General features: G+C 37.8%; 1 protein-coding gene across 1 annotated transcript in view; it reads left to right on the top strand.

The window, feature by feature from the left end:
- The window catches only part of LOC103741091 (MORC family CW-type zinc finger protein 1-like), a 77645-nt gene that overhangs the window by 38835 nt on the left and 12944 nt on the right, over window positions 1-25866 (top strand). The window contains exons 9-10 of the mRNA XM_008841774.2: window positions 14655-14780; window positions 25193-25272. Of these exons, the coding sequence (XP_008839996.2) occupies window positions 14655-14780; window positions 25193-25272 (206 nt within the window). The remainder of the gene's footprint in view (window positions 1-14654; window positions 14781-25192; window positions 25273-25866) is intronic.

Raw genomic sequence — 25866 nt, 5'->3', positions numbered from 1 at the left:
TATATGTTCATTAAGGATATGGGTCTATAGTTTTCTTTTTTGGTTGTATCTTTACCTGGCTTTGGTATTAGAGTGACGCTGGCTTCATAGAAGGAATTTGGAAGTTCTTCCTCCATTTCTACCTTTTTGAATAAATTAAGTATTATTGGATATAGATCTTTTTTAAATGTCTGATAGAATTCTGTAGTAAATCCATCTGGTCCTGGACTTTTTTTAGTTGGGAGATTTTTGATTACTGTTTCAATTTCTTTTTGTGTTATGGGTCTGTTTAAGCTGTTAATCTCTTCTTGGTTTAGTTTTGGTAGTTCCCATGCCTTTAGATATCCATCCATTTCTTTTAGGTTTTCAAATTTAGTAGCATATAGGTTTTTAAAGTATTCCCTTATAATGTTCTGTATCTTTATGTCTCTGTTTTGATGGTTCCCCTTTCATCTGTGATTTTGTTGATTTGGAGGTGCTCTTTCTTTCTTTTGGTTAACTGGGCTAACAGTCTTTCAATCTTGTTTATCATTTCAAAGAACCAGCTTTTGGATTCGTTGATTCTTTGTATTATTTTCTTTGTTTCGATTTCATTAATTTCCGCCCTGATTTTTGTTATTTCTTCTTGTCTACTGGGCTTGGGTTTCGTTTGTTGTTGCTTTTCAAGTGTCTTGAGTTGCAATGTTCAGTCATTTATTTATGTTCCTTCCTATTTTTTGATGTAGGCACTTAGAGCTATAAACTTCCCTCTAAGGACAGCTTTCAGTTTGTCCCAGAGGTTTTGTTGTGTTGTATTGTCCTTTTCATTTAGTTCCAGGAATACTTTTCTTTCTTACTTTCTCTTTTGACCCATTCATCATTCAAGTGTGTGGTCATTTAATCTCCATGTGTTCGTGTGGTGACTAGGGCTTCTTCTGGTGTTGATTGTAAGCTTTAGAGCATTGTGGTCTGATGGAATGCATGGATTTATTTCAGTCGTTTTGTATTTGTTGAGGTGTGTTTTGTGCCCCAGTATATGGTCGATTTTGGAGAGGGTTCCATGGAATGCTGAGTAGAAAGTATTTCCTTCAGTGCTTGGGTGGAATACTCGGTAGATATCTATTAGGTCCATTTGATATATGGTATTGTTTAATTCAGATGTCTCTCTGTTAACTCTCTGCCCTTATGAACTATCTAATGGAGACAGTGGAGTTTTGAAGTCCCCTACTATTACTGAGTTGGGATTAATCTGGGTCTTGAAGTCCTGTAGTATTGTTTTTATGAAGTTTGGTGCAACAGAGTTTGGTGAGTATATGCTCATGATTGTAGTATCATCTTGGTTTATTGTTCCTTTCATCAGAATGAAGTGGCCCTCTTTATCTCTTCTGATTAGTTTTAGTTTAAAGTCTATTTTGTTAGATATTAGAATTGCAACGCCCACTTTTTCCTTAGTACCATTGCTTGGTATATATTTTTTCCATCCTTTCACCTTAAGATAGTGCCTGTCTTTGAAAGTGAGATGAGTTTCTTGCACACAACAAAAAAAGGGTTCTGTTTCTTAATCTATTCACTTAGTCTGTGTCTTTTGTGTGGGGAGTTCAGGCCATTAGTATTTAAAGTTATTAATGAAAGATGTGTATTGAATCCTGTCTTTTTTATTTCTGTTTACATTCTTGATATGGCTGTACTTTTCCACAGTTATACCTTCATTGAATTTCTTTCTACAACCCCTTGGGTATAGTCATTCCTTTCTTCAGCTGTTTGTATTGCTTCCAGCACTCTCTGAAGGGCTGGTTTTGTGGACATGAATTCCTTCAGCCTATTTATGTTATGGAAGGTTTTTCTTTCCTCTTCAACTATAATAGACAATTTGGCTGGGTATAGGCATCTGTGGTCATTTAACACTGGGAATACTTTGGTCCAGGCTCTTCTAGCTTTCACAGTTTGCACTGAAAAGTCAGTTGTAATTCTAATGGGTTTTCCTTTATATGTGACTTGTTGTTTATCTTTTATAGCTTTCATTATTGTCTCTTTGTATGCTTAGTATTTTTACTATGATGTGCCATGGAGAGTTTCTTTTTTGGTCCTTTCTGTTTGGTGTTCTATATGTTTCTTGTATTTGTATGGACATGTCTTTCTTTAATTTTGGGATATTTTCTTCTACGATTCTGTTGAAGATCTGGTCCATACCATTATCTTAGGATTCTTCTCCTTCCTGTATGCCTATAATTCATAAGTTTGGTCTTTTTATGGTGTCACACAATTCCTGCATATTCCCTTCTTGTGTTTTCTTAAAATTTTCATAATCTTTGCTTAAGCAGTCTAATTCATCAATTTTATCTTAAGCCAGTTCGGTATCATGTAAACAATCTAAAAAACATAAGTACATACATACATGTGTGTATGGGTTTCTAGTTCGCTTTCAATTGCTATAATAAAAATACTGACAAATAGCAACTTGGAGAGGAAAGGCTTTGTTTGGCTTTCAGCACAGTCCATCATCAAGGGAAGCCAAGGCCGGAACTCAGGGCAGGAACCTGGAGCACAGTGTGATTTTGACATATGAATATCATTTGTAGTTTTTATACTCCTCTAAAGGACTATTGGTATTTGGTGGGGATATGTTTACTTGGTTTTTCATGTTATTATTTTTTTCTCTGTGATTTTGACATATGAATATCATTTGTAGTTTTTATACTCCTCTAAAGGACTATTGGTATTTGGTGGGGATATGTTTACTTGGTTTTTCATGTTATTATTTTTTTCTCTGTGATTTTGACATGTGAATACCTTTTGTAGTTTCTGATTCTTGTGTGAGATTCAAGTCTTCAAGTTTAAGTCTGCTTCTTTTTGTAAACTTTATGTGCCTTTATGGTTTACTTTTGGGGCATGAAAAGCTGGTTTGTCTAAGCTTCCGGTTGTCTGTTTTGATTTTATACTGGAGTGGCCAGATTGCTTTTGAGTTCAGGAGTTCCCATAGAGGCCCAAGTCAGAGAAGGATTAGTTGCTCTCAGCCTTTCTCCTAAGGTCTGGATCCCTCCAGGAAAAATTTTGGCCTCAGGAATTTGGGTGTTGGACTGGTCTGGGAGCAGGGCCCAGGAAAGATGTTGGTCTTGGGCAGCTGGTGGCCGTGACACTCAGAGATGCAAAGGGAGATGTGGGCAGGAAGAGACCCCAAGGGTTCCTGAGGACTGCATTGAGGAACTGGGTTGGTCTGGATGCAAAGGATCAGGAAGCCAAAAGGTCAGGCCCAAATCCAGGAAAGAGGCTGGTGGGTTGTGCAGCTCTGGGAAGCAGAAGAATGTGAGGCTGGGACCAGGCCCAAAGGGCTCCTGGGGATCGAGAGGGAATTGGGTTGGTCTGTTTGCAAAGGAAAAGAAAGCAGTGGTGGTTCCCCTGCTGTCTCAGGCACCAAGACAAGGAATGGGACAGGACCCAGTCTTGGAGGATAGAAGGGCAGGGGAGCTGGGAGGTTGAATGAGGTTTGGGAAGTCAAAGCGCAGAGGGCGAGATGGACTTACCAGGGGAATGGCTGGTGGGTTGTGCAGGCCCAGGGAAGCAGAGGGAAGTCAGCTTAATCATTCTTGACTATTGTGGTCCCCAGGGAAATAGAATGAGAAGGTAATGAAAGGCCTTATTAAAAATGGGGATAAGAAAGAACAGTGAAGAGAGTTAGGCTTCTCTAATGATGCTCAGTAAAGATTTGCTAACTGAGATGTCCAGTTTCTTAGTGCCAGATTCTAGATCTAGATCTAGAAAGAATCTTGAAGCAATTTAAGCTGGCTGTAGAGATGACTCAGTAGTTAAGAACAGGCAGCTCACAACTGCCTGTAACTCTCGGTGATTTACTGCCCTGTTCTGGCCTCTGCAGCCCCCACACACATGTGGCATACTCCCCCAGATGCACACATGCACATAAATAAAAATAAATGTTTTTAAGCTTGAAAGTAATTTAATACATTCTAATTCATTTTATACACTGTTATTGTTTAATAGAAATAATGAGATTTACAAATAAGATTGATATATTTAATCTTAAATTTCTTATTAGCCATGTTAAGTAAGAAGAAACATATGAAAATACTTTTAATATTGTTTTTATTTAATCCAATGTCTTCAAAGTAATATAACTTCAGATTCAGTATAAAAAATATCAGTGAGATACTTTCCTTTCTGTTTTTCCATACCAACTCTTTGAATCCAGACTGTGTTTTACATGCAAATATATACAGCACCCAGGAATTCACAGTAGTGGCTTGTATCACTAATTGCCAGTAGCTACCATATTCAACAGAGAGGTTTTAGATTAAGGTGTTGAGACCTATGTAGACACCCCAGTGTACCAAAAAATGTCTTTTCTCTTGCCTTTCTGGTGAAATTTAGAAAATTTCTTTCGTAGTTTACAATTTAATGTTTGATAATACAGTCTTGGACTGTCTTTCTAAAATTTTTCTGTTGCCTATTTTTCCCTGAGATTCCAACATGGGGAATCATGAATACACATAAATAGGGAGTTTCCTGTTCTTTTAGAAAAAATGTATCTGGCATTATTGCTATCGTGCAGTTCTGGGTACCCTTCACCAGCATGAACACGCTCACGAGGAAGGCAGCCAGAGCTCTCACTGGCACCTCCATTACTCTCTCCTTGCTTTCATGTTGTCCCTGCCCTTCTGTTTAACAGTTGGTTCCAAAATTGATATTTCATGCTATTTGAAAGCTTTGAATACAAATTTTCAAATAATTATCTGTCAGAATGCCTTGGTATTTCAACATTAGTGTCAGAAAACAATACATTATTACAGGAATAATTTGTCAACTAAGTTTAGTGAGAAAATTCTTGCTGTTTCCAGATTGTTTAATGATGCCAGAAGCTTCTCAAAGCATTTAGGCAGTTAATTACAAAATAAAGAAAATGAACTAGACCCAGGACACATACAGTTTCACTTAGGAAAACTGACAGTGACAGAGTTAGAATTTTTAAATTTGTTTTTTGAGTAAAATTTTTCAAAGGTTAGTCACAAAAATATCTTTTAAATATAGAGATAGAATTTCATGAGGGAGGATCCTTGTAAATAGGAGACCTGACTTTGCTACCTAGGATGCAGTACTTCACGACCTTGGCATGTGAACCTTAACGGCACTAAGAAGAGACAGCGACCCAGCTCTTGGGGTATAACAATGGGCTGTTTTCTCCTATAAGTAGCCATTACCCACAGTTGGGCTTCATGTTGCCTTTGGTCTACTGTCTCTTCAGCACTTTCAGAGTACCTTCAAATTAGAGAATATCTATTTTTAATTTGTTAAAAAATGTTATGAATTTTGTCACAAAGCTTTAAAGAGAGTGGGGTGTCCAGTGAGCTCTGATAATAATAGTAAATGCTCACTACTAGGAAGCAACTAATAGGGATGGAAGTAGTTAGTTCTTGTCCTTAAAGACTTTTTATGAGCTGTCATTTATGGCTTCTGATAGCTAAGCTTCTTGCGAAGTGTTGTTTACATCTTCTTGTAATGGTCTGTAATATAACTGGCTTTTTACCATTTCTTTTTCTTGTGGTTATGACTATCCCATTATAGCTGCAGGGGAGGATTATACATCTGTCCAAAGCAGGTTTCAAATCTTGGAACTGTGTAACTTTCAGTTTTGGTAATCTGGCTCTTTCTGAAATTAATTTAATTTTCTATGTAGAATTGTGAAAATTCAATTGAAATTCAAGCACTTTAAGTTATTTTGGACTCAGAACAGTTCTTGTGACTATTTCACATTGATTTGGAGTATAGGAGTCATACACCTCTACCATTCTGCTTTGGGATGAGTCTCTAACAGTGGCAGTCAGGCAGCAGCAGGGCCTCATTTCATGATGACAGTAACCTCATAAGATTTCATTAGCAGTGAGGTTCAAGTGTCATCAGTGGTGCTGGCAATATCAGTCTGGTGATCTGTTTTCAAACTTTGTAGATATGTAATACTCACCAGAATTTCAGAATATAGGTGATGCAGAAGTTTATGCTTTATGTATTATATGTTAAATTAGATTTTATAACTGTAAACAGGATATTGAGAGAGTCAAGGAATCAGGCCTAAGTTCCAGGTGATATGCAGAAAATGGACTGTATTTGCAGGTAAGATAGTTTTGGATTACATGTTGTGTTAAACTTAGGCGATATTCCCTGAAGGAGGAAGGCATGAAAAAGAACGTTTAGGAACTGGGGAAATGGCTCAGTCAGCTAAATGCCACCACACAAACATGAAGACTGAGTTTGGATCCACAACACCCATGTAAAAAAGCCAGGCGTGGCAGCGCATGTCTATAAATCCTAGTGCTGGTGGATGAGGGGAGGGGACAGGTAGATCCCTAGAGCTCACTGCTCAGCTTGTCTAGACAATTGTAGAGCAGTGGGTTCAGTAAGAGGGCCTGTCTGAAAAAATAAGGTGGAGAGCAATAGAGGAGGGCACCTGATAGCAATCTTTAGCTTCTACACACACCCACTCATACACATGCACACACACAAATACAAACACAGACATACACTATACATATGCATGCTATAAAAATAAATTAAAAAATGAAAAAAAATCAAGAGTTTGACAGAAGCTGGGGGGATGTATGTACTGAGACTATTAAAGAATGGTAAATAAGTTATTTCTCCAGGCTGGGCTATGTTCATTAATTTATACTGGGGCAATTTTAAAACTCTGAATCAAGTTCCGCATCTCAAACCACCTTTGTAGACTCCTGCCCCCGCCCCCCAGTCAAGAGGCACATATTTATTTATTTTTATTATTTAAAGTACCTGTCTATTTGACCAGTCTAGAGTCATCTAAGAGGAACTCGCTAGATCAGATTGGCCTTTGGGCATGTCTGTGGTGGACTGCCTTGATCATTAATTGATGCAGGAAGACCCAGCCCACTGTGGGTGGCATCATTCCTAGGCAGGTGGTCCTGGGCTATGTATAAAAACCAGATAAGCATGAGCCTATGAGCTAGCCAGAGTGTTCCTCCAAAGTTTCTTTTTCAGGTTCCTGCTTTGAACTCCTGTGCTGACTTCCCTCAGAGATGGATTGTGATCTGGAAGTACACACACACCAGTTAAACCCTCTACTCCCCAAGTTGCTTTGTGCCCGTGTGTTTCATCATAGCAACAGAAAGAAAATTAGAGCTTGACATGAAAGTGTTCTTCCTTCCTAGTCAGCTCCGTTCCCCCTCCCCCCAGGCTCCTTGCTTCTAGTGTGGAATTTATTCTAAAACTTTATTTATTTCTCTTTTTTTCTTTTGAGACAAGATCTCACTCTGTAGCCTATGTTGGCTTTGATCTCAAGATCTTCCAACCTCAACCTCTCCAGTGCTAGGATTATAAGCATATGGCACCCTGCCCAGCTTTGCAACTTGAATCTTGAAATATATCATCTATTTTTCAGTATCTATCAGTTTAAGTTAGATTTATCATTTTTTTCTTCTTAGTTTTTCATCTTGAGATAACTTTTGCTTATGCAAATCTGTCCTTTCTTGTTCATGGTAGCACAGTTTCCAAGAACAGCATATTAGAATCTTGATGATATTTATGGCTACATCCATGTTTCATGTATGTCTAGTTTTTGCTATAAGTGAACTCTTTATGAATGTGTAAAATCACAAATCGCTGCTACCAACAGAAGTCTTTGTTTCAATTTTTTAAAACATCAGCCTCTCCATTTCCATGTATGCTTTCCTGTGACTAACCTTAATTACTATCTGTTCTACCATATTTTTTTTTTTTTTTTTTTTTTTGCAACAGTGTTTTTTTGGCTTTGGTTTGCATCTTAGAAACCGTGTGTAACTGGATTTTTTTCACTTACTCTGATTGTTCCAACATTTATCTAATTCATGTTTCCTGTGCCTCCCATGGTTGGGCTTGTTCTCTCATTTTCCACATTTACCTTGCTGCTTTTGTCATTGTGCTTTCTTAGTTTTTAAAATTTGTTTACTATTTTTGTTATGCTTTATTTTCCTATCTTCACCTTAGGAAAACAGATTTGTGATATTCCCCTGCCCCCCATTTTCTCTTAGGAAAATAGAGTTGTGATCCCCACCCCCACCACCCCAGGGAGAATACTCTTTTTTCCCATTCCAACAGTTTGTAGATTATTCTATTGTATTATTTTAGTGGTTTACTTTTGCATTTGTAATGAACATGTCTAAACTTGAAATTTTATTATCTAACTGTAGATTTCATTTTTTATCTACATCATCTCAAAAATGAAGCAACGCCTTAGCATGCTATCATTTCTCTTCCCAGTTGTTTATTAAATATTTTAATTAGCATTCATACATACATATAATGTGCTTGGATCCAATCTACCTCATATTCCCTCCCCTCCACTTCCTCCCTCAGTCTCTGTCCCCTTTTCCCTCTCAATTTCATGTGGTCTTACTTTCCTTTTTAAAAATTTAATACATTCTGAGTTCACTTAGTACTGCCTGTATACATGGGTGTGGGACCATCTATTGAAGCATGTGTTGCCTCTCAGGGCTCCCCATCTTTGAAAAAAAGTGAACCTTCCTCTCCCAGCAGTCACCAATTGCCAATAGCTCCTCAGCTGAGGATGGAACTTCATCAGCTCCTGTCATCCATGGTGGGATTTTGGCTGGACTGATCTTGTGCGAGTCTTGTGCATTCAGTCTCAGCCCATGTGAGTTCATGTTCAACAGTTCTATCATGTCTAGAAAATAATGTTTTGCTATATTTATCCACTCTTTCTGGCTCTTGCAATCTTTCTACTACCCACTTCTAGGATGATCCCTGAGCCTAGGGACTGTGTGTGAATTCTTTAACTGTTCCATTTAGAGTTGAGCACACCACAGTCTCATTCCTTGCACCATGGCCATCTGTATTAATTACCATCTACTGCAAAAAGAAGCTTCTTTGATGAGGATTGAGAGAGGCACTGATCTATGGGTATAAAGATAAGAACATAGGGGGCACTTTACTACTATGTCCATTTAGCATAATAATAACTTCTAGGGCCTGTGACCTAGCCAGTCGTGGATATTTGGCCCAATTAACAGTATCAGGCATGGGTTCCATCTTGTAGAGTGTGCTTTAAATCCAATCCAAAAGTTATTGGTTACTCCCATAACATTCGTGCACCTCACAGGGTTCACAGCTGGGTAAGACATTTTATGGCTTTTCTCCCCCAGTGGCATGCATAGAACCTTCCAGCACTTCGAAAGCTAGCCATAAAGCCCCACTATGGAGTTTAAACCCTTTTATATATATATATATATGTGTGTGTGTGTGTGTGTGTGTGTGTGTATGTATAGTACTGGTTAGTGTTTTTTTCAATTTGACACAAATTAAAGTGATCTAGGAAGCAGGAATCTCAATTGAGGTATTTTCTCTATTGTAGTAGTCTGTTGGCACATTTTCTTGATTGCTAATTGACAGAGGAGGGCCCAGCCCACTGTGGGAAGTACCACCCCTGGACTATATAAGAAAAGTAACTGTGCAAGCTAAAGGAAGCAAGGTAGTAAGCAGCGTTCCTCCATGGCCTGTGTTTCAGCTCTTGCCTCCAGGCTTCTGCCTTAAGTTCCTGCCCTGACTTCTCTCTGTGGTGGATTATGATCAGGGAGTTGTAAGCTGAAATAAACTCTTTTCCTCCCGAGTTGCTTTTGGTTGTTGTGTTAATCACAACAACAGAAGACAAACTAAAATATAAATATATATATTTTAGGTAGCTTCTACAGTAGCTCCGTATGGCATTTTCAAAGGTCTTTAGTGTGTTATCCCTCCTTATACTTTCCCCACTCTCCTGTCCCCCATCCCATTTATCACTCCCTGTTCCATTATTTCCCTTTCCCTCTTCATACCACCTGTGTTTTATCCCCCTTTCCTTGAAAGCCCTCCATGCTGTGGCCCCTTAGTATTTTTCTGACCTCTATGGGTACTCCAATTTAAACAAATGTATATAAAGATTCAAAGTTAGCATACACATGTGAGAGAGGACACACAGCATTAGTCTTTCTGAATCTAGGTTACCTCACTCAGAATGATTATTTTTAACTCCATCCATTTTCATGGGAGTTTCAAGATTTAATCTTTCTTTACAACTGAGTAATATTCTGTTGCATATATAAACTATGTTTTCATTATCCGTTCATCCATTGGTGGACAACTGGGTTGTTTCCAGTTCCTGGCTATTGTGACTATAGTGACAATAAACATGGATGAATAAGTATCTCTGTAGAAGGATATAGAGTCCTTTGGGGCTATTCCCAGGAGTAGGATTGCTGGATCATATGGTAGATCTGTGTCTAATTTTTTGACAGGTCTCCACACTGATTTCCATAGTGGCTACACCTTACTTCTCAGTTTTTTCAATTATTTTATCTAGGATTTTAGTTGTACATTTTTACAATAGTTATCAAATTGGGCATAATTATTCACCCTTAATTATATGATCTGTTGTTTTCCTTGCATTCTACCATATCTTCCATCTCATTCTCTTCCTTCTTGAATTTATCAGTTCATTTCCTGAGTTACATCATCAAATGATTATTTCACTTTGTTGAAAGTAAACACTGAAAACTGTTTCATTCCTAAAAATGTCTTTATCTTTCCCTCTCACTTAAAAGTTTTTTTTAAAGAAGTAATTTATTGAGAATTTCATACATGCATATAAGGTGTTTTGATCAAATCCATGCCCACTCCCTCCCCTCCAACTCTTCCCATATCTCCCCATCACTTTTTTCTGATAACTTCATGTACTCTTCCTTCTTTGATTTATTTTTTTAAATGAGGCTTTTGGCTTCTCTAACATTCCCCCCTCTGAAGAAGTACCCCTAAAATCTTTTAAGGATTAGATAAAAGCTCCCAAATATTTTAGACATTTTTGGCCTTGAAATAGAGTATGTTGCTAAGATGCCCAAGGACATTGTGAGTTTTAGCCAAGAAACTGGCTACTTTTCTTTGGGGTCTTTTTTCCCTAACTGCCTAGCCAATTCCTACCTCCTATTTTTATCACACCATCCTCTGACAAAGTTACCCAAATTGCCAATAGGGAATTGGGACGCAGAGTACTCTGGCTTCTTATGAAAGGCTTTTCTTTCCGCCTCTACTATAACAGACATTTCTGCTAGTAAAGTACTGGGCTGGCATCTCTTGTCATGTAGACCTGGAAATAACTTGGTCCAGACTCTTCTGGCTTTCATAGTTTGCATTGATAAGTCAGCTGTAATCCTGATGGGATTTCCTTTGTATGTGACTTGGTTTTTTTTTGTTTTTTTTTTCTGCTTTCAGTATTCTCTCTTTGTTCTGTACATTTAGTGTTTTCATTATGATATGTTGTAGGGAGTTTCTTTTCTGATCCTGTGTATTTGGTGTTCTATGTGCTTCCTGTATTTGTATGGGGATGTCTTTCCTTAATTTTGGGAAATTCTCTTCTACAGTCCTGTTTAAGATGTGGTCAATACCATTAACCTGAAATTCTTCTCCTTCTTCTGTTTCTATGATCCATAGATTTCCTCTTTTCATGGTGTCCAACATCTCTTGCATTTCCATTCCTGTTTTTTTTTGTAATTTTCCATAATTTTTGCTTGAGTGATCCAATTCTTCAACTTTATCCTCCAGCGATGATATTCTGTTTTCCATTTCATTCGTTCTAGAGATGAGGCTTTCCCTGTTGTTTCAAGTTGGCTTATTCAGTTTTTCACTTCCTCCTTCATTTCTGCCTCAGTTTTCTTCAGTGTTTTTTTCTCTTTTGTGAATTCATTCAGAAGTTTATCCCTATCTTCTTTTAGTTGTTTGATTTATTTGTGTGTTCTTTAAATTCGTTGAATTCTTTGATCATGTTTATGATTGTTCCTTTAAATTCAGTGTCCTGTATTATCTCTAGGGGTTTCTCCTTATAGAACTCTTCTACAGGATTGGTGGAATTTGGTGGGGCCATGGTGTTTTGGCTTTCCATTTTATTATTCTTTCATTGTGATTTTGGCAGTGAATTTCTTTTGTTGTTTGTGATTCTGGTATGAAAATTAAGTTGAAGTTTGCTTCTGTTTGTATTATTGGTGTGCCTTGGTCGTTTTCTTATTGGTTATGTAAAGCTGGTTGGTCCAGGTTTCAGGTTCTCTCAGGTTTTATTTTGGAGGAACTGATGGCTTCAGATCAGCTACTTAGCAGCTTCTACAGAAGCTCAAGTCAGGTTCCAGTCAGGTATACTCAGGCTTCCTTCTGAGGTTTGGACCCCTATTAGCAGGAACTCAGAGAAAATTTGTGAAGTTCTCTAAGGGGCAGGGGGCAATTTTGGGACTCTCAGTCAGTCTGCTGTGTTCTGAGCCCCTATCCCAGAGGGAGCCAGAACAGGCACTCTCTGGCTGTCTTCTGAGATCTCAGTCCCTAAGATGAAGGTCAAACAGGCACTCTTAGGCTGTCTGAGATCTCAGCCCCTATGATGCAGGTCGGAACAGGCCCTCTCCCTATTCTGTCTTTTTACATCAGAGAAATCCTGTAGACCCTTGACATGCATGCTGTGAACATTTACCTATTACTATTTATGGAATGAACAAATGCAGTGCCAATAGGTTGAGGTATTATCTGTGCATGTTGACACATCTGTAATCCTTGTACTAGGGAGGCTCAGTCAGAAGAATTGCAGGTTCAAAGTCATCCTAGGCCTTAAAATGAAGATAGAAGCATTACTATTCATATATTATTGTTTGTAGATATACATACGCATGTATATATATGTGCATATGTGTGTATATATACATGTACATGTACACAATGTAAAAAATATAAACGGATACCAGAACTTATTTAGCCAGTGTATTAGTTACTTTTCTGTTGCTGTGAAAAAATACTGTAACTTAAAGAAGGAAAAATTTATTTGAACTTAGGTTCCAGAGGGTTAGAGTCCATAAAGGTGGGAAAAGCATGACTGCAAAGGAGGTGGCCAGAGCAGAAAGCAGAGCTATCACAACTTCAAGCAGGCACAGGAAGCAAGGAAAGACTGGAAATCCAGCAAGGTTTAAGAACTCAGGTTGACTATCATCAGGGTATTATCTTCATTACTAATGAGATGTAAAGATCTACCCTGAAGCCTTTTCATGGGCTGGGCCCTGAACTGTATGAGAGTAGAGAGGGAGCTAGCTGAACAAACAAGCAAACAGGCAGCATGGATGCATTTGCTTCTCTCTGCTCCTGACTGTGGAATAAACCCCTTCCTCCCCTGAAGAAAAAAAAGAGCTCTCAAAGCTTACCCGAGTAACATGCTTCCTCCAACAAGGTTGCACCTCCTAAAACCTTCCCAAACAGTGTCACCAACTGGGGACAAAATGTCCAAATTCTTGAAGCCGATGGGGGACATTCTCTATTCAAACCACCACAGCCAGTCTGAGCTCTCATCAAACTTCTCAAATTTTCAGACTCTCTAAAGACAATTGTGCAGCCTCTTGGGCACTAAATGAAACTGTATTATCATAGTGTAACACTCTAATGCAGACAGTTCTTTTGTTACATTAAAAATTCATTAGTAATGACATATAAGTATGAAGATGCTATAATAATGAAGCCCATTACTCTGAGTGCTAACTTAAAAATAAATTTTAAAATGCATTAATATTTATGGAGTGATAGCCATGGAGTAGGTACTTTCATATAACTTATGTCAAGAAATTTGAACAATTAAAAGAAATTCCTTAACCTTTTGTTGAGCTTCGGATAGTGTCCAAAAGAAATACCTAACCAGGAAATCTTTAGATTCCTTAGAGCTTCATCTTCAGTTTTCAGAATTCCTTGATGTTCTGCCCTTCCTTACTGAGTAACTGTTGAGCAGACCCCTCAGATGGGCCTCAGACCTTCGCCCCATCTCTGTATCCCTCTGGACTGAGAGAGAACCGCTTCCTGCTCTCTTGCTTAACCTTGAAGCCCTTCCTGGTGGCCTTTCCTGTGGTCTGGAAACACAGAGCACATCATAAGTATGGCTCAAATTTGTTTTTCTGATTTTTTTGTCCAACTGGAAAAGAGTTCCTGCTTATAGATAGACTGCAATAGTTAAGATCCGCTCACAGGACACAGTGTCCCAGTGACTTCCAGCAGCATGTTTCTGTGGTAGTTCTCCTCAGACTGTTTACATTATTTCTGCTTCTGCTTTATTGCTTTCCTATTGTCCATTTCTCCTTCTCCTCCTTCACATACATGTTAGAGTTCTCCCCTCAGCTAGCAATAAATACTTATTTTAATACTTGTACTTAGGAAGTGAAGGTTTATATGTCCTGTTCATAATTCTGAAAGCAAATGAGGCATTTTTATTGCCTCTCTCTGTTCATAACAACCTAATAGAGATACCTTTTGCTCTAGTGAGCCTACCATCTTTTAGTTAGGTTTGAACAAGAAGATTACACTGTTTTTTTTTACTTGATTTTGTCCTTCTGGGTCAGTTGCTTTAACATAAAGTATTTTTTTCTTCACTGACATGTCTTTTTAGAATGGATTAGTAGTCAACACAAATTCAGTTCTAAGCAAAGTGCAGGTTATTTATGTTTGCCTTTGTGTTTAAAGGCCTGCTTAGTGCAGTGGATGTTGCCATATTTTGCTGGTGTTTGTGGCACCATTGGTTTTAGGAGAGTGTTTCTGAGAGCTTAGAAGTAACATGCTTGATTTTTTTTCCTTCTCAAAGATTGCTGTACCCTCTACACTGTGGCCTTTGATATTTACTCTTTCAGGTTTCCAGAGAGATGGTCACTCAGAGCCTACACAGCTGTTCTGTATTTTGACCCTCGGATGAGAATATTCATTCAAGCCAAAAGAGTTAAAACCAAGCACCTATGTTATTCCCTCTTCAAACCCAGGTAACCTGCTTTCCTTTGATTGGCTTCTTGGAGTTTTTATTTATAAAATTGATATAATCACCCAAATTGTCAAGATGAGGGAACTGGCTTTGATAGTAAGATTTTTACATTGTAAATAAAATTTAAACTGTGCTTGGGAAAAGTTAACATGTTCCAGATAAGTATGATTATCACCCTGAGTAGGGATTGCTTGCTCACTGTAGTGCTTCAGCTGTGATTGACTCCATGAAGATCACAGCTTGCTGTATTTTCTGTTGACACAGGACACATTTGAACTATTAAGCTACAAAGTCTTGTCATACATAATTATCTTCTAGGCATGATGAGCTGCTTATATGAAAATGGTCCTATATGATTTTACTCAATGGTTACATAGCTGTCTTAGATTTGTAAGTATACTTCATGCCTAATGACAGTTCTCAGACTATAGTACAGTGTCTCCATCATGAAGTGCACTACATATTGATGCGTGATGTACATATATATGCTTAAAATATCTGATTCATTTATATTTTATTTATTTTAGCAATATTTTAAGCTCATGTTTACATAGTGTAAAATCTGTCTTGCCCAAGTATTCATGCAGTTAGAATGGTCAGTTTTCTTTTTTTATTTTTTAACTGTGATTTCTGGGTAGTCATTAATTTGCTCAACATATTAGCAAAATCTGTGAGTCTAAGATTGTATGAGTACAAATACTAGAAGAAAGATTATTTCTCATGTTAAGGGGTTTAATATCTACTGATAGAAGCAATGGTTGCACACTGTCTATACAGTTTTTAACCCACATTATTTCCCCTCATTTCTACTGTGATCTTGTAAGGTTTTGTTTTGTTTCAATCATCACCATATGAGAGATCCTCACAAAAACTCAAATCTCTGGCTCTAATTCTTTATCACTCCAAATCTGATGTTCCTTCCCCTAAATCACATCAACTCTTGATAACAAATCCCCAACCTTTTGTTGCCATGAATAATCTGCTATCCTAGGGCTTTACAGTCGCTCATACAGACTGTGATATTAAAATATAGATGTCTTTAATTCTGTCCCCTCACCAAACACCAGTGTATTTCTCAAAAACTTTATTTTTGATTTCTGATTACACTGAATGAAGATCATCTTTAGAAAGTAAACTGTACATAGACTGGGACCATGTCAGGCTATCCATTCCCTAGTAAATACTAACAGGTTTCCTTTACATCAGTAACATTCTTATGGGGACATACCTAAATCAATTTGTATAGTTAGTCTTTTCAAATTACTTCTCTCCTAGTGAGTTTTGGTAAGAAATGATTTAAACCATTGGAAAATGTAGATTTGTCTTTATCTTCTGAGAGACTGGAGAGATGGTTCAGTGGTTAAAAGCATTAGCTAGTCTTTAAAAAATATTTTATTATTTTTATTTCATGTGTATAAGTGTATTGCCTGCATATATCTAAGTGCACCCATGTTGTGCAATGCCTGCTGGATCCCCTGAAACTGGAGTTACGGATGGCTATTAGCTGCCGTGTGGGTGCTGGGAATCAAATCCAGGTCCTCTGGAAGAGCATCCAGTGTTCTTAACTGCTGAGCCATCTCTTCAGCCCCTTTCTGAGGAAATTTTAATGAACTGAGTTTCACCTGCCTAAAGAACTTTTTTCAAATGATTGATGTTTTCCATACTAGAGTATTTTCCTTCGTCTTTCATAGTGATAGTCATATATCTATCTATCTATCTATCTATCTATCTATCTATCTATCTATCTATCTATCTATCTCTCTCTCTATATATATATATATCACCAGGAAGCAGGCATAATGTACATATGTGTGTATGTATCCACGTCATTGATTTATTTCCCTATTCATACTCTGGTCATTATTTTTATGAGTAGCTTGGATAAAAAGGCAAACACTCATATTTCTTCAATTCATAATTGACCCTGACCTAGGAGAAATATTTAAATTATAACAGAAACAAGGTGGGAAAGAGTTGAAGTCCGGTAGACAAATGTGATACAATAATGCACAGATCAGCATTTAGATTTAAAAATTCTGTTACTTAAACATGGACCTGATAGTGATTTACACTGAAAACTACATAAGTGCTTTAATTGACTAGAAGATTAGTATAAGCTCATAATGTAACATGGCTACTAAAATGTGGTTATGAAACTTATGAGCAGAAGATAATCATAGAGCCAGGCAACCACATCTGTTAGAAGTCCAGATCTGAATCCTTTCCAATAGATACAGGCTACTATGAGGTATCTAGCTCATAGAAAATAACTATCTGGCACAAGGACCTTTGATAGAACTGAGGATCATACCATTCATGGGGGAGAGAGAGCACTCAGCTGAATGAAAACACAAAATACTGCCATGCAATATAATAGAATTCTGGAAGGCAGAACTTGGATGACTGAAGAGAAGACAGAGGCAGTTCAGCATGACACTGGTAGGCTCTTTTTACAAGGAAGGGACACACAGCTGAGCTTTTTCCATCGCTGCTTTGTATGAGGCTGTTTAGGAACCAAGTAGTGGGGAACCATTACAGCTGCCTTGCCTTTCTCTCATTTTTGACTAGGTGCTGCCTTGACTGCGTGTTCTGAAGTATTTAAATGCAGCTGGGAGTTGTTCAGAACACACCTGGGCTCTACTGAGCTGTCTTCGGCATATATTTAGCATTTGAAATGAATTTTCCATGATGAAATTCTAAGCTCCCCTACCAGATAAAGTTTGGGACAACTCTTGAGGGGATTGGTTGTTCATATAACTGCTGTTGGTTGAAAACCTGTCCCAGGTCCAGTTCAGAGATAAAGCATTTGTAGTACTTAATCTAGCATGTGCAGACAACAGATTGAGTTTCTAGATAAATATATGAGTTATAGCTAGAGTACTGTCAGCATGGCATGTATTAATGAGATGGTTTGTGCTCTTTAGAAAAAGAGGGCATGGCCATCCAAGAGGAAGGTTCATTTTTTATGTGCGTTATTTGGGGAAGAATTTCACATAGATGACTTTTAAGGTCTTCTTCAACTTAGATTTTATAAGCCCCTAATTCTTGAGTTCTTAAGCATTGCTCTTGTAATTCAGGTAGATTTATGTATGACTGCATTTACTTGATCTCAGCCAACAAACATTACTGATTTCCTCAGCTTTGAATTCTTTAGCTGTAGTGGAGAAATAATAGTCAGATTTATACAGGCATTAAATGTCTGCACATTAGGACTACAGAAAGGAACAAATGGTCACCTTTGAAAGTCCTTTAAGGGAGGCAGAGCCAAAATGTCTGCTTCAAGAACTCTGATCTTCATTAACATTGCTTAATATAAAACCCACAACTTGGAGAGAAGCCCAGTGAGATGGATTGGAGTCAGGCTGATTTTCCAGAGCAGCATAGTTCTTTTCAAGTTTTTTAGGGACATTGACTTTATGATCTGCTTCTGAATATTGTGCAAACCTCTGCTTTGGGGAACATCTTTATTTTTAGGACTGTGCTCCACACCTTTACATACTACTCATCTAGATAGACTAATAATTTATATTAAAAAATGCAAACTGTCTCTTTTACAAACTATGCATAGTGCCCTCATAGAACTTACATTCTAGTGAGGAAAAAGATAAGTAAATAAAATAAATAACAAAATATTAGGGATTTTATGATCAGGGAGATAACTTGGTGTTTGCTATCCAAGCGGGAGAATATGACTTGGATGCCCAGAACAAGTAAAAAGCCAGGCATGATGACACTTGCTTGTAATCCTAGCACTTGGGAAGTTGGAGACATGGATTCCCCTGGAACTGGACCGTTGTTAGCTGCCATGTGGGTGCTGGGAATCGAACCTAGGTCCTCTGCAAGAACAGCCAGTGCTTTTAACTGCTGAGTCATCTCTCTAGCCCCCAAAGAAATCTTTTTTAAAAAGAAAAGAAATTATTATTCTAAGAAATACAACAAAGAGGAGGAAGTGGAGTTACAGGCAAGTTGTATTGTACTGTTAGAAAGGAAATTAACTTGTGTGAAGAGATGCATAAACGGAGAAAGTAAATGTCCCAGCTATCCACTCCTGCATGATGCATCGCTCCAGAACAGAGTGGCCTAGTAATAAAATTAAACATTGACTATATTTCAGTTTCTGTGGGTCAGTAATTTGAGAGTGGCTTTGCTGGGAGTACTTTTGTGTTAGAGTCTCTAATGATGATGCAGAGACTTTGGCTGGAGTTAGTGATGTGTGACTAGAGCTAAAAGACCCACTTCAACGGTGACTGTTCACAGAGCTGGTAAGTTTCTGTTTACTGACAAAGGGTTACTACACACATATATCTGCATGTTTTTATGGCATAGGGACAAGCTTCTACTAGAACAAGCAATTGAAGAAAGCCAAGTGGAAGGGGCAACCTGTCAGACAGAGCCTAGTCTCACTGGTCTCATGCCACCGCTTGTTTGAATTTTATATTTGACATTTGCCAACTCTTTTTTGGGCAAATATATGTGTGGGAATTAAATGCAAAATAATTCAAGTTGTTTTAATCGAATCAGTTAAATAAAATGTTGTATCATGCTCTGCTTCAGCAATAAAAGACTTACTGACTTAGTGTTTCTTTATGTTTTTTCCTTCTCCTGAGGGATATGTTTATACTTGGTTCTTAAAATAGTAAAATTAATTAAGATTAAAATAATGTGGAATTAGACATGGCAAAAATTAAAATATCTAAAAATTATTTTTAGCTTTTGTCATTCATTCACTGTTTTAATAATCTGTTATCTCCTCAAAAGGGAGCCTCTGCTAGGAGTTTACTAAACATACTTCCAGATTGTTTTCTGCACATCTACACATGCACATATACATTGGCACATACATGAAGATAGCACCCAGAGAACAAATTTAAAATAGAACTTATGTCTTAACCCTTTTCACTTACAGTTATAACTTGTAGAACTTTGTAATTTTTAGATATATCATGTAACACTTTGGTTTATTTAACTTTTTTTTCCTGCTCTATGTTGAGAATCTTTATGGTTTTCATTGTTATAAGGTTCGACCCATGTAACTTACCCATGTGGCTGAGGATAGCTGTGATTGAAGCCCAGTACAAAGTTGTAAACTTACTTAAAACATTATGAATTTGTGTGTGTGTGATTTTCTTTTTTTAAGATTTGTTTCCTTTTAGTTCTGTGTATATGTATGTGTTGTCTGTGTGGGGGTAGGTATTTGTGCATGAGTATGATTACTTGTGGAGGCCAGAAAAGGGCATCAGATCCCTTGGAATTGGAGTTACAAGGTGGTTGCGAGCTGCCTGAATAGGGCACTGGGAATCTAGCTCAGGTCTTCTGCAAGAGAAGCAAGTGCATTTAATTGCTGAGTCAAGTGTGCTTAACTCCTGCCCCATGATTTTGTTTTTTTGTAATTCCATTGGCCCATTATTTTTCATGAGCTTCGTAGATGACAATATTATGTCACAATGGCAAATCTTGGACATCCCTGAAACGTTGCTAAAATTAGTGTACTGGGACATATCTAAATGTTTATTTATGTGTGTATGCAGTCACCTCTGTAGAAGGGATTATAAGGCAAGCATTTTTGTCAGAAGATACATTAATTTTTGATGGCTGCTGTTAATTTACCCAACAGGATATTGCCTCTTTCTAAATCAATACTTGATTTGAACAGTATTTCCTCTTTTCCTTTTTTGCTTAAGGAACAAAATACTCATACCATTTTAATTTTCATTCCCTTCTATACTTCTCATTGACTTAACATTTTCTGTTCTTTTAGAGATAAAATATACATCAATTTTATAGATAGCACACATAACCAAAATATTTGAATGCAAAATAGTAACTGGAAGGTGAAGGTGAAATGTGTGAAAGGATAGAGACTAAAATGTGTCAGGAGAGACATCAGAAATTAGAAAAACAGAGGCTACAGCCTAGGCTGTGGGCAGAGGTAAGTAGAAGCCAGAAAATTCTAGCCACTGAGGTAGGAAGGCTTGTCTCAGGGACACACTTCCCTTGCCCTCGGTTGGTTGCAGGGATGGAGACACTAAGAGCTGGAGGGAGTCCTTCCCTCTCGTCCTCTGGATGTAGAATTACAGCTCTTTGTCTTCATGTTCACCAGAAAGAAAAACTTAAGGAAGTGTCAGGTTGGTGGAGGCGCCCATGGTTGGGATGGAGATTTGAATAGCAATTCTAATTCTCTTATTTATGAGAATAGACAGATTCACTCCATTAGAAATTTAGAAGTGTGTGCAGATTCCTTGTTTAACTTGTCATGAACAATTGTAAAATTTAAGTTGTAAACCAGTATGCAAATTGCCTGGGATAAGCTTATTTCACTCATTTTTTGGTCTGTTATTTTAAATTAAGCACTAATGCAGAGTTGGTACCTCCTGTGCCACCTTTAGTTTCTATAAAAATGCTTGAATAGTTTAATCACATTATCTTTGAAAAATTACTTCATTGTTTAAACAATCTCTTTAATTTCATTTTAATTCTAAAATATGATTTGACCTAAAACGAATGATTCAAACCAGATAAAGTAGGTGATTAGAACCTGATTTTTAAAAGCAAAAGATAATTTCAGCACATAGTTACCAATAATTGCATGCCTTAAAACTTGGGTTTCACTGTTCTCTGAGCGTAATAGAGACTAATTTGGACTGCATCTAGATTATGATTTAAACGAATGATGTTCCTTGTAAAAGAAAATTAAGGGAACAGACTGATAATCGCTTTACCTTCAACTCTGGAGGTGTTTCTACTCTGTAGTCAATATTTTCTTCTCTGAATATTGAATCAAAGTTAGCAATGAGAGGTAGAACGTTAGCCTGTATAGTAAATGTTCACAAAACCATTAAGCAACATGCATACAGGATGCCATTTGGTTTTGGTCTTGTTTGCTTTGTTTTTATAGTTTTATAGATCCCAGTCCCTTGTATATTTTGAGTATTTTGCCATTGAGCCATATAGCCAGTCCCAGGATTTAGTTACTTTTTAAATACTTGCTTTCTCATGTTGATAACTCAGAAGTTCTACAAGTTCTTCATATTCTTAGAATTCATTTGACTGCTCATTTCAGTGCTCACTGCAGCACATTTCTTCTCTAAGACACAAACTAGTGGAATTAGACCACATTTTGGCACTTAATGTGAGCCAACATTAAGTTTCTTAGCTGTGTTGACACACTTACCATAACAACTCTGAGTAGGTACCACTGCTGTCACCAATGATGAGGTGATGGAATTGCTGATGAGGAAATGGAATTGCTGGAGATGTGATTGGTTCAACTTTACATACTATTAGGGTTACATCCCAGCCTGAACCCAGACAGAAAAACTCTAGGCAGTCTAGTTCACCTTTTAATCATGAAGCTGTTCTGTCTTCAGTGTATCTGTACTGTTTCTGTTAAGATAATAGGAGAGAATCATCAATAAACGAACTTTAAACAGACTTTAGCTAAGAACCATTTAAATGACCTGTTTGTACCAGCAATCAGTGAAGAATTTGCATTATTGCTTACATTGCTTAGAAGTCAGAGCATAGGCTGGAGAGATGGCTCAGGAGTTAAGAACACTTACTGGTCTTCCAGAGGACCTGAGTTTGGATTTAGACATCACTTCTTATGTATTTTACAACAGCTTGAGCTTCAACAAATGATCCATATACGCTTCATGTATGTTTTTCTGAAACACTGATATCTTTATTAGTTAAGATTCTCCAGAGAAACAGAAGCTCTAAAACAGACAGAGACTTTGTTATGGGAATTTGATGTTCATCACACGGTTATGGAATTTATGACATCCCACAATCTGCAGAGTATAAGCTGGAGGCCCAGCAGTGCAGTCGTAGAGTTCAGCTTGACTCCAAAGACCTGAGAGCCAGGGGGCAGATAGATAATATGAATTTCATTCTGAGGCCAAAAGGCTTGAGAACTTAGGCAGGGAAAGTGTGGGGAGGCTATAGATATAAATCATAGTATGCTAAAAGGCCCCAGAACCCAAAATTCTGATGTTTTAGGGCAAAAGAGTTGGATGTACCAGCTCAAACAGAGATAGGATTATTTTTATACCTTCAGAAATAGTCTTTTACTAGCAATCTGTCCCATACCTAAGTCATGTTGACATAAAATTAGCTGTTACATGTCTTTCTAAACATTGAAGATGTCAGAGATTGATATACTTCTGAGTCAACAGGAGTGTGAGACCAAAGTACAAAAATGAGGGCTGCAGAGCTTTGGTTTTCTCAAGCTGAGTATTATTCTAGAGTGTTTCTTTCCATGATGATTTAAGTCAAAATTTAAGAATATTTTATCTATTTTTATGTGTATGTGTATATTGCCCGCACATATGTGAGTGCACCCGTGTTGTGCAATGCCCACAGAGGTCAAAAGAAGGCCTCAAGTCCCCTGGAATTTGAGTTATGGATGGCTGTTAGCTGCCATGTGGGTACTAGGAATTGAATTCAGGTCCTCTGTAAGAGCAGCCTGTGCTCTTAACACCTGAGCCATCTCTCCAGCCTTGGCTTAAGCCACCATTTAATAGCCAGGTCCCAAGCATCCTTTATAATAGATGTGTATAATTTTAACCATATTCAGAGAGCTTTTCTTTTTTAAACTTTTTATTAGCATGTGTCAGTTATAATATTTCTTGGTAGCATTCCCACACATGAACATGACATGATTTGATCATATTCACCCTTGTCACCATCTCTTGTCCCCTATTAATCCTCCTTCCCCTTCCCAATTAGCCCCTCATTCTACTCTCATGCCTTGTTGTTGTTGTTTTGTTTTTGACCCAGTGAATTTCATTAGGGTTGTTAACAGGAACATGGTTGGGAGATTTTTACAAGACTGTTCTCCTTTCTCAGTGGCTCACCACTGAAGAAAATATCTCTCCCTCCTCTATTAGTTGTTATCGGTGTTTAAATCCTCAAAGAAAGATGAGGCCCCATGAATCCCATCACCCTTTAATAACAGGGTGTTGATGGATCCAACCTTGTGCAGATAATCACAGCTGCTTTGAATTCAAGAATTTTACTGCAAGTCAGCACTCTGCACTGTTCTCCCCCACCCTCAGCCCACCCCACCCATTCATTTCTTCTCCATTCTTTCTGCCTTCTACCATTCCCTGAGTATTGGAGGTGTTGTTCTAGATGTCCTCTATATAGTGAGGCATGAAAAGGTTGTTTATTTTTTGTACTTTGACCAGTTATGTGCTTCTGCAGTCACTGCTGACCACTGCTGAAAAAAATCCTCTCTAATCAGACCAGACAGTAACATTATTTATTACATAGAAGGTAATTTGGTAGGTATAACATGTCTATTCAGCAAAATAGGAGCAGCTTCCCCATTAGAGCCTATGATTTCAGCCACAAGCTGTTGACCAGTTTTGTGGTAGCTGATGTGAATTCCCTCCTGTGGAGCAGTCATCAAATCCAATCAGAGAGCAGTTAGGTACTTCCATAACAGATTTGACACTGTAGCACAAGTGGGCTCATCTTGCCTGGCTGATCATTGTCATTGCACAAAGAATCCACATAGGAGTAGACTGTTGATGGCAATTCTTCCCCAGCAGCCTGCATATCACCTTTCAGCACTCTGAAGGATAGCCAGCAGGGAGGAGGCTCCCAGCCCACATCCAGATTGCTTTTCCTATGTCCTATGACTAAAGCGTGTGGCAACTTCAGCAATAGGGTCTCACCTATTACTTACTTAAAACTTGCTCGGGTGGACAACTGAGAGCAGGAGCAATTGGCCATGTTGTTTTGAGGACCTCAGGGGCCTCCTAACCAACAACGCTCAAGGACGTAGCCCACCTTCCACAGAGCTTTTCTTACCTATCCCTTGTTTGCCTTGGGTTCATGGGTGTGAACACATACTCATTTTTCCTTTTGTGTGATTGCTCTAGACTAACTTTGCTGTCAGTAAAACAATGGACCTTGAAAATGGGCTTCTTAAGCAACACAGCAGAAAATGGGCCTTTAGTAATTTAAAATGACTTTTTTCTAAGCATTTCAGTTAGTGATAATTGTTTGGGGACTAGGAGAAGCAGTTTACCCGGTGTCAGTGCTGATCAGAGTAAGAGGGCTTATGGATATTAAGAAGAAGCTTTGACAATGGAACAGTTGCATAGTTTTATTTTTCCTTTTAAAGAAAATTTTCCCATTTTATACATGTAAGTGAACATATGTGTGGGAAGATATTTCATCTCATTCCTGACGTTTCCTTGTTAAAGTGAAACTGCCATTAAAAGGAAAGTGATTTTTTTTCTTAGTTATAAAGCCTGCTAATGTACCAGCTGGATGTAATTTACTCAATGAATCTTTCTTAACAATTATGTATCTCTGGAGTATATAGTCTTACTGAAGAATATTCTCTTATTATGTACTTTAAAATGATAATCTGACTTGATTATGTTCTTTTCTTCTTTCCAGAAAGTATCAGCATGTCACATCTTCTTTCAAAGGAAAATTTAAAAATGAAGTCACAAAGGCAGAAGGAGCAGTGAAGATCGGTTTGTGGCTTTCTCCGGCCTTTCTTGTTCATCCATTCCACAAATGCTAACAGAATACTTATTCTGAGACTATAGCATTCTGTGTACTGTCACAGTTAATCAAATGTAGTTCCCATCTCTATGGAACTTAACATACTATAAATCTCCGGGTTTAATTACGATATAATTTAGTATCCTCTCTCTGTATGTGTATGTCTGGAGTTTTCATGTAGAAGCCAGAGGACAGCTTGTGGGAATTAATTCTTTCCTTCCACAGTGTGGGTTCTGAGGATTGAACTCAGAGTGTCAGTCTTGGTGACAGACACCTGTACTCGCTAAGGTTCTCAGTGGCCCATTCTTTATTAAGTATGTTCCCAAACATACTAGAAATTAATTGATATGTATTAGAAACCCTGGGTATCATGATGTTGTGTTAGATCAGACTAACATTGTGTCTACTTTAAGAAGGATGCTCTATGCATTCCCTCTTCCTGTTACAAGGACAAGCTACCCTTCCTCTGTCCCTGAAGAGTGGAAGCAGCTCTACATCATATTTAATAGATTTAAGGGCATTTTTCAGTCAACCAATGGTTGCCTCACTTTTCAATTTATATA

The sequence above is a fragment of the Nannospalax galili genome, unplaced genomic scaffold (genome assembly GCF_000622305.1).
Source record: "Nannospalax galili isolate Female #2095 unplaced genomic scaffold, S.galili_v1.0 scaffold1320, whole genome shotgun sequence".
Classification (NCBI taxonomy): Eukaryota; Metazoa; Chordata; class Mammalia; order Rodentia; family Spalacidae; genus Nannospalax; species Nannospalax galili.
The sequence above is the reverse complement of the archived record's forward strand: the minus strand, read 5'-3'. Positions and strand labels throughout refer to the sequence as shown.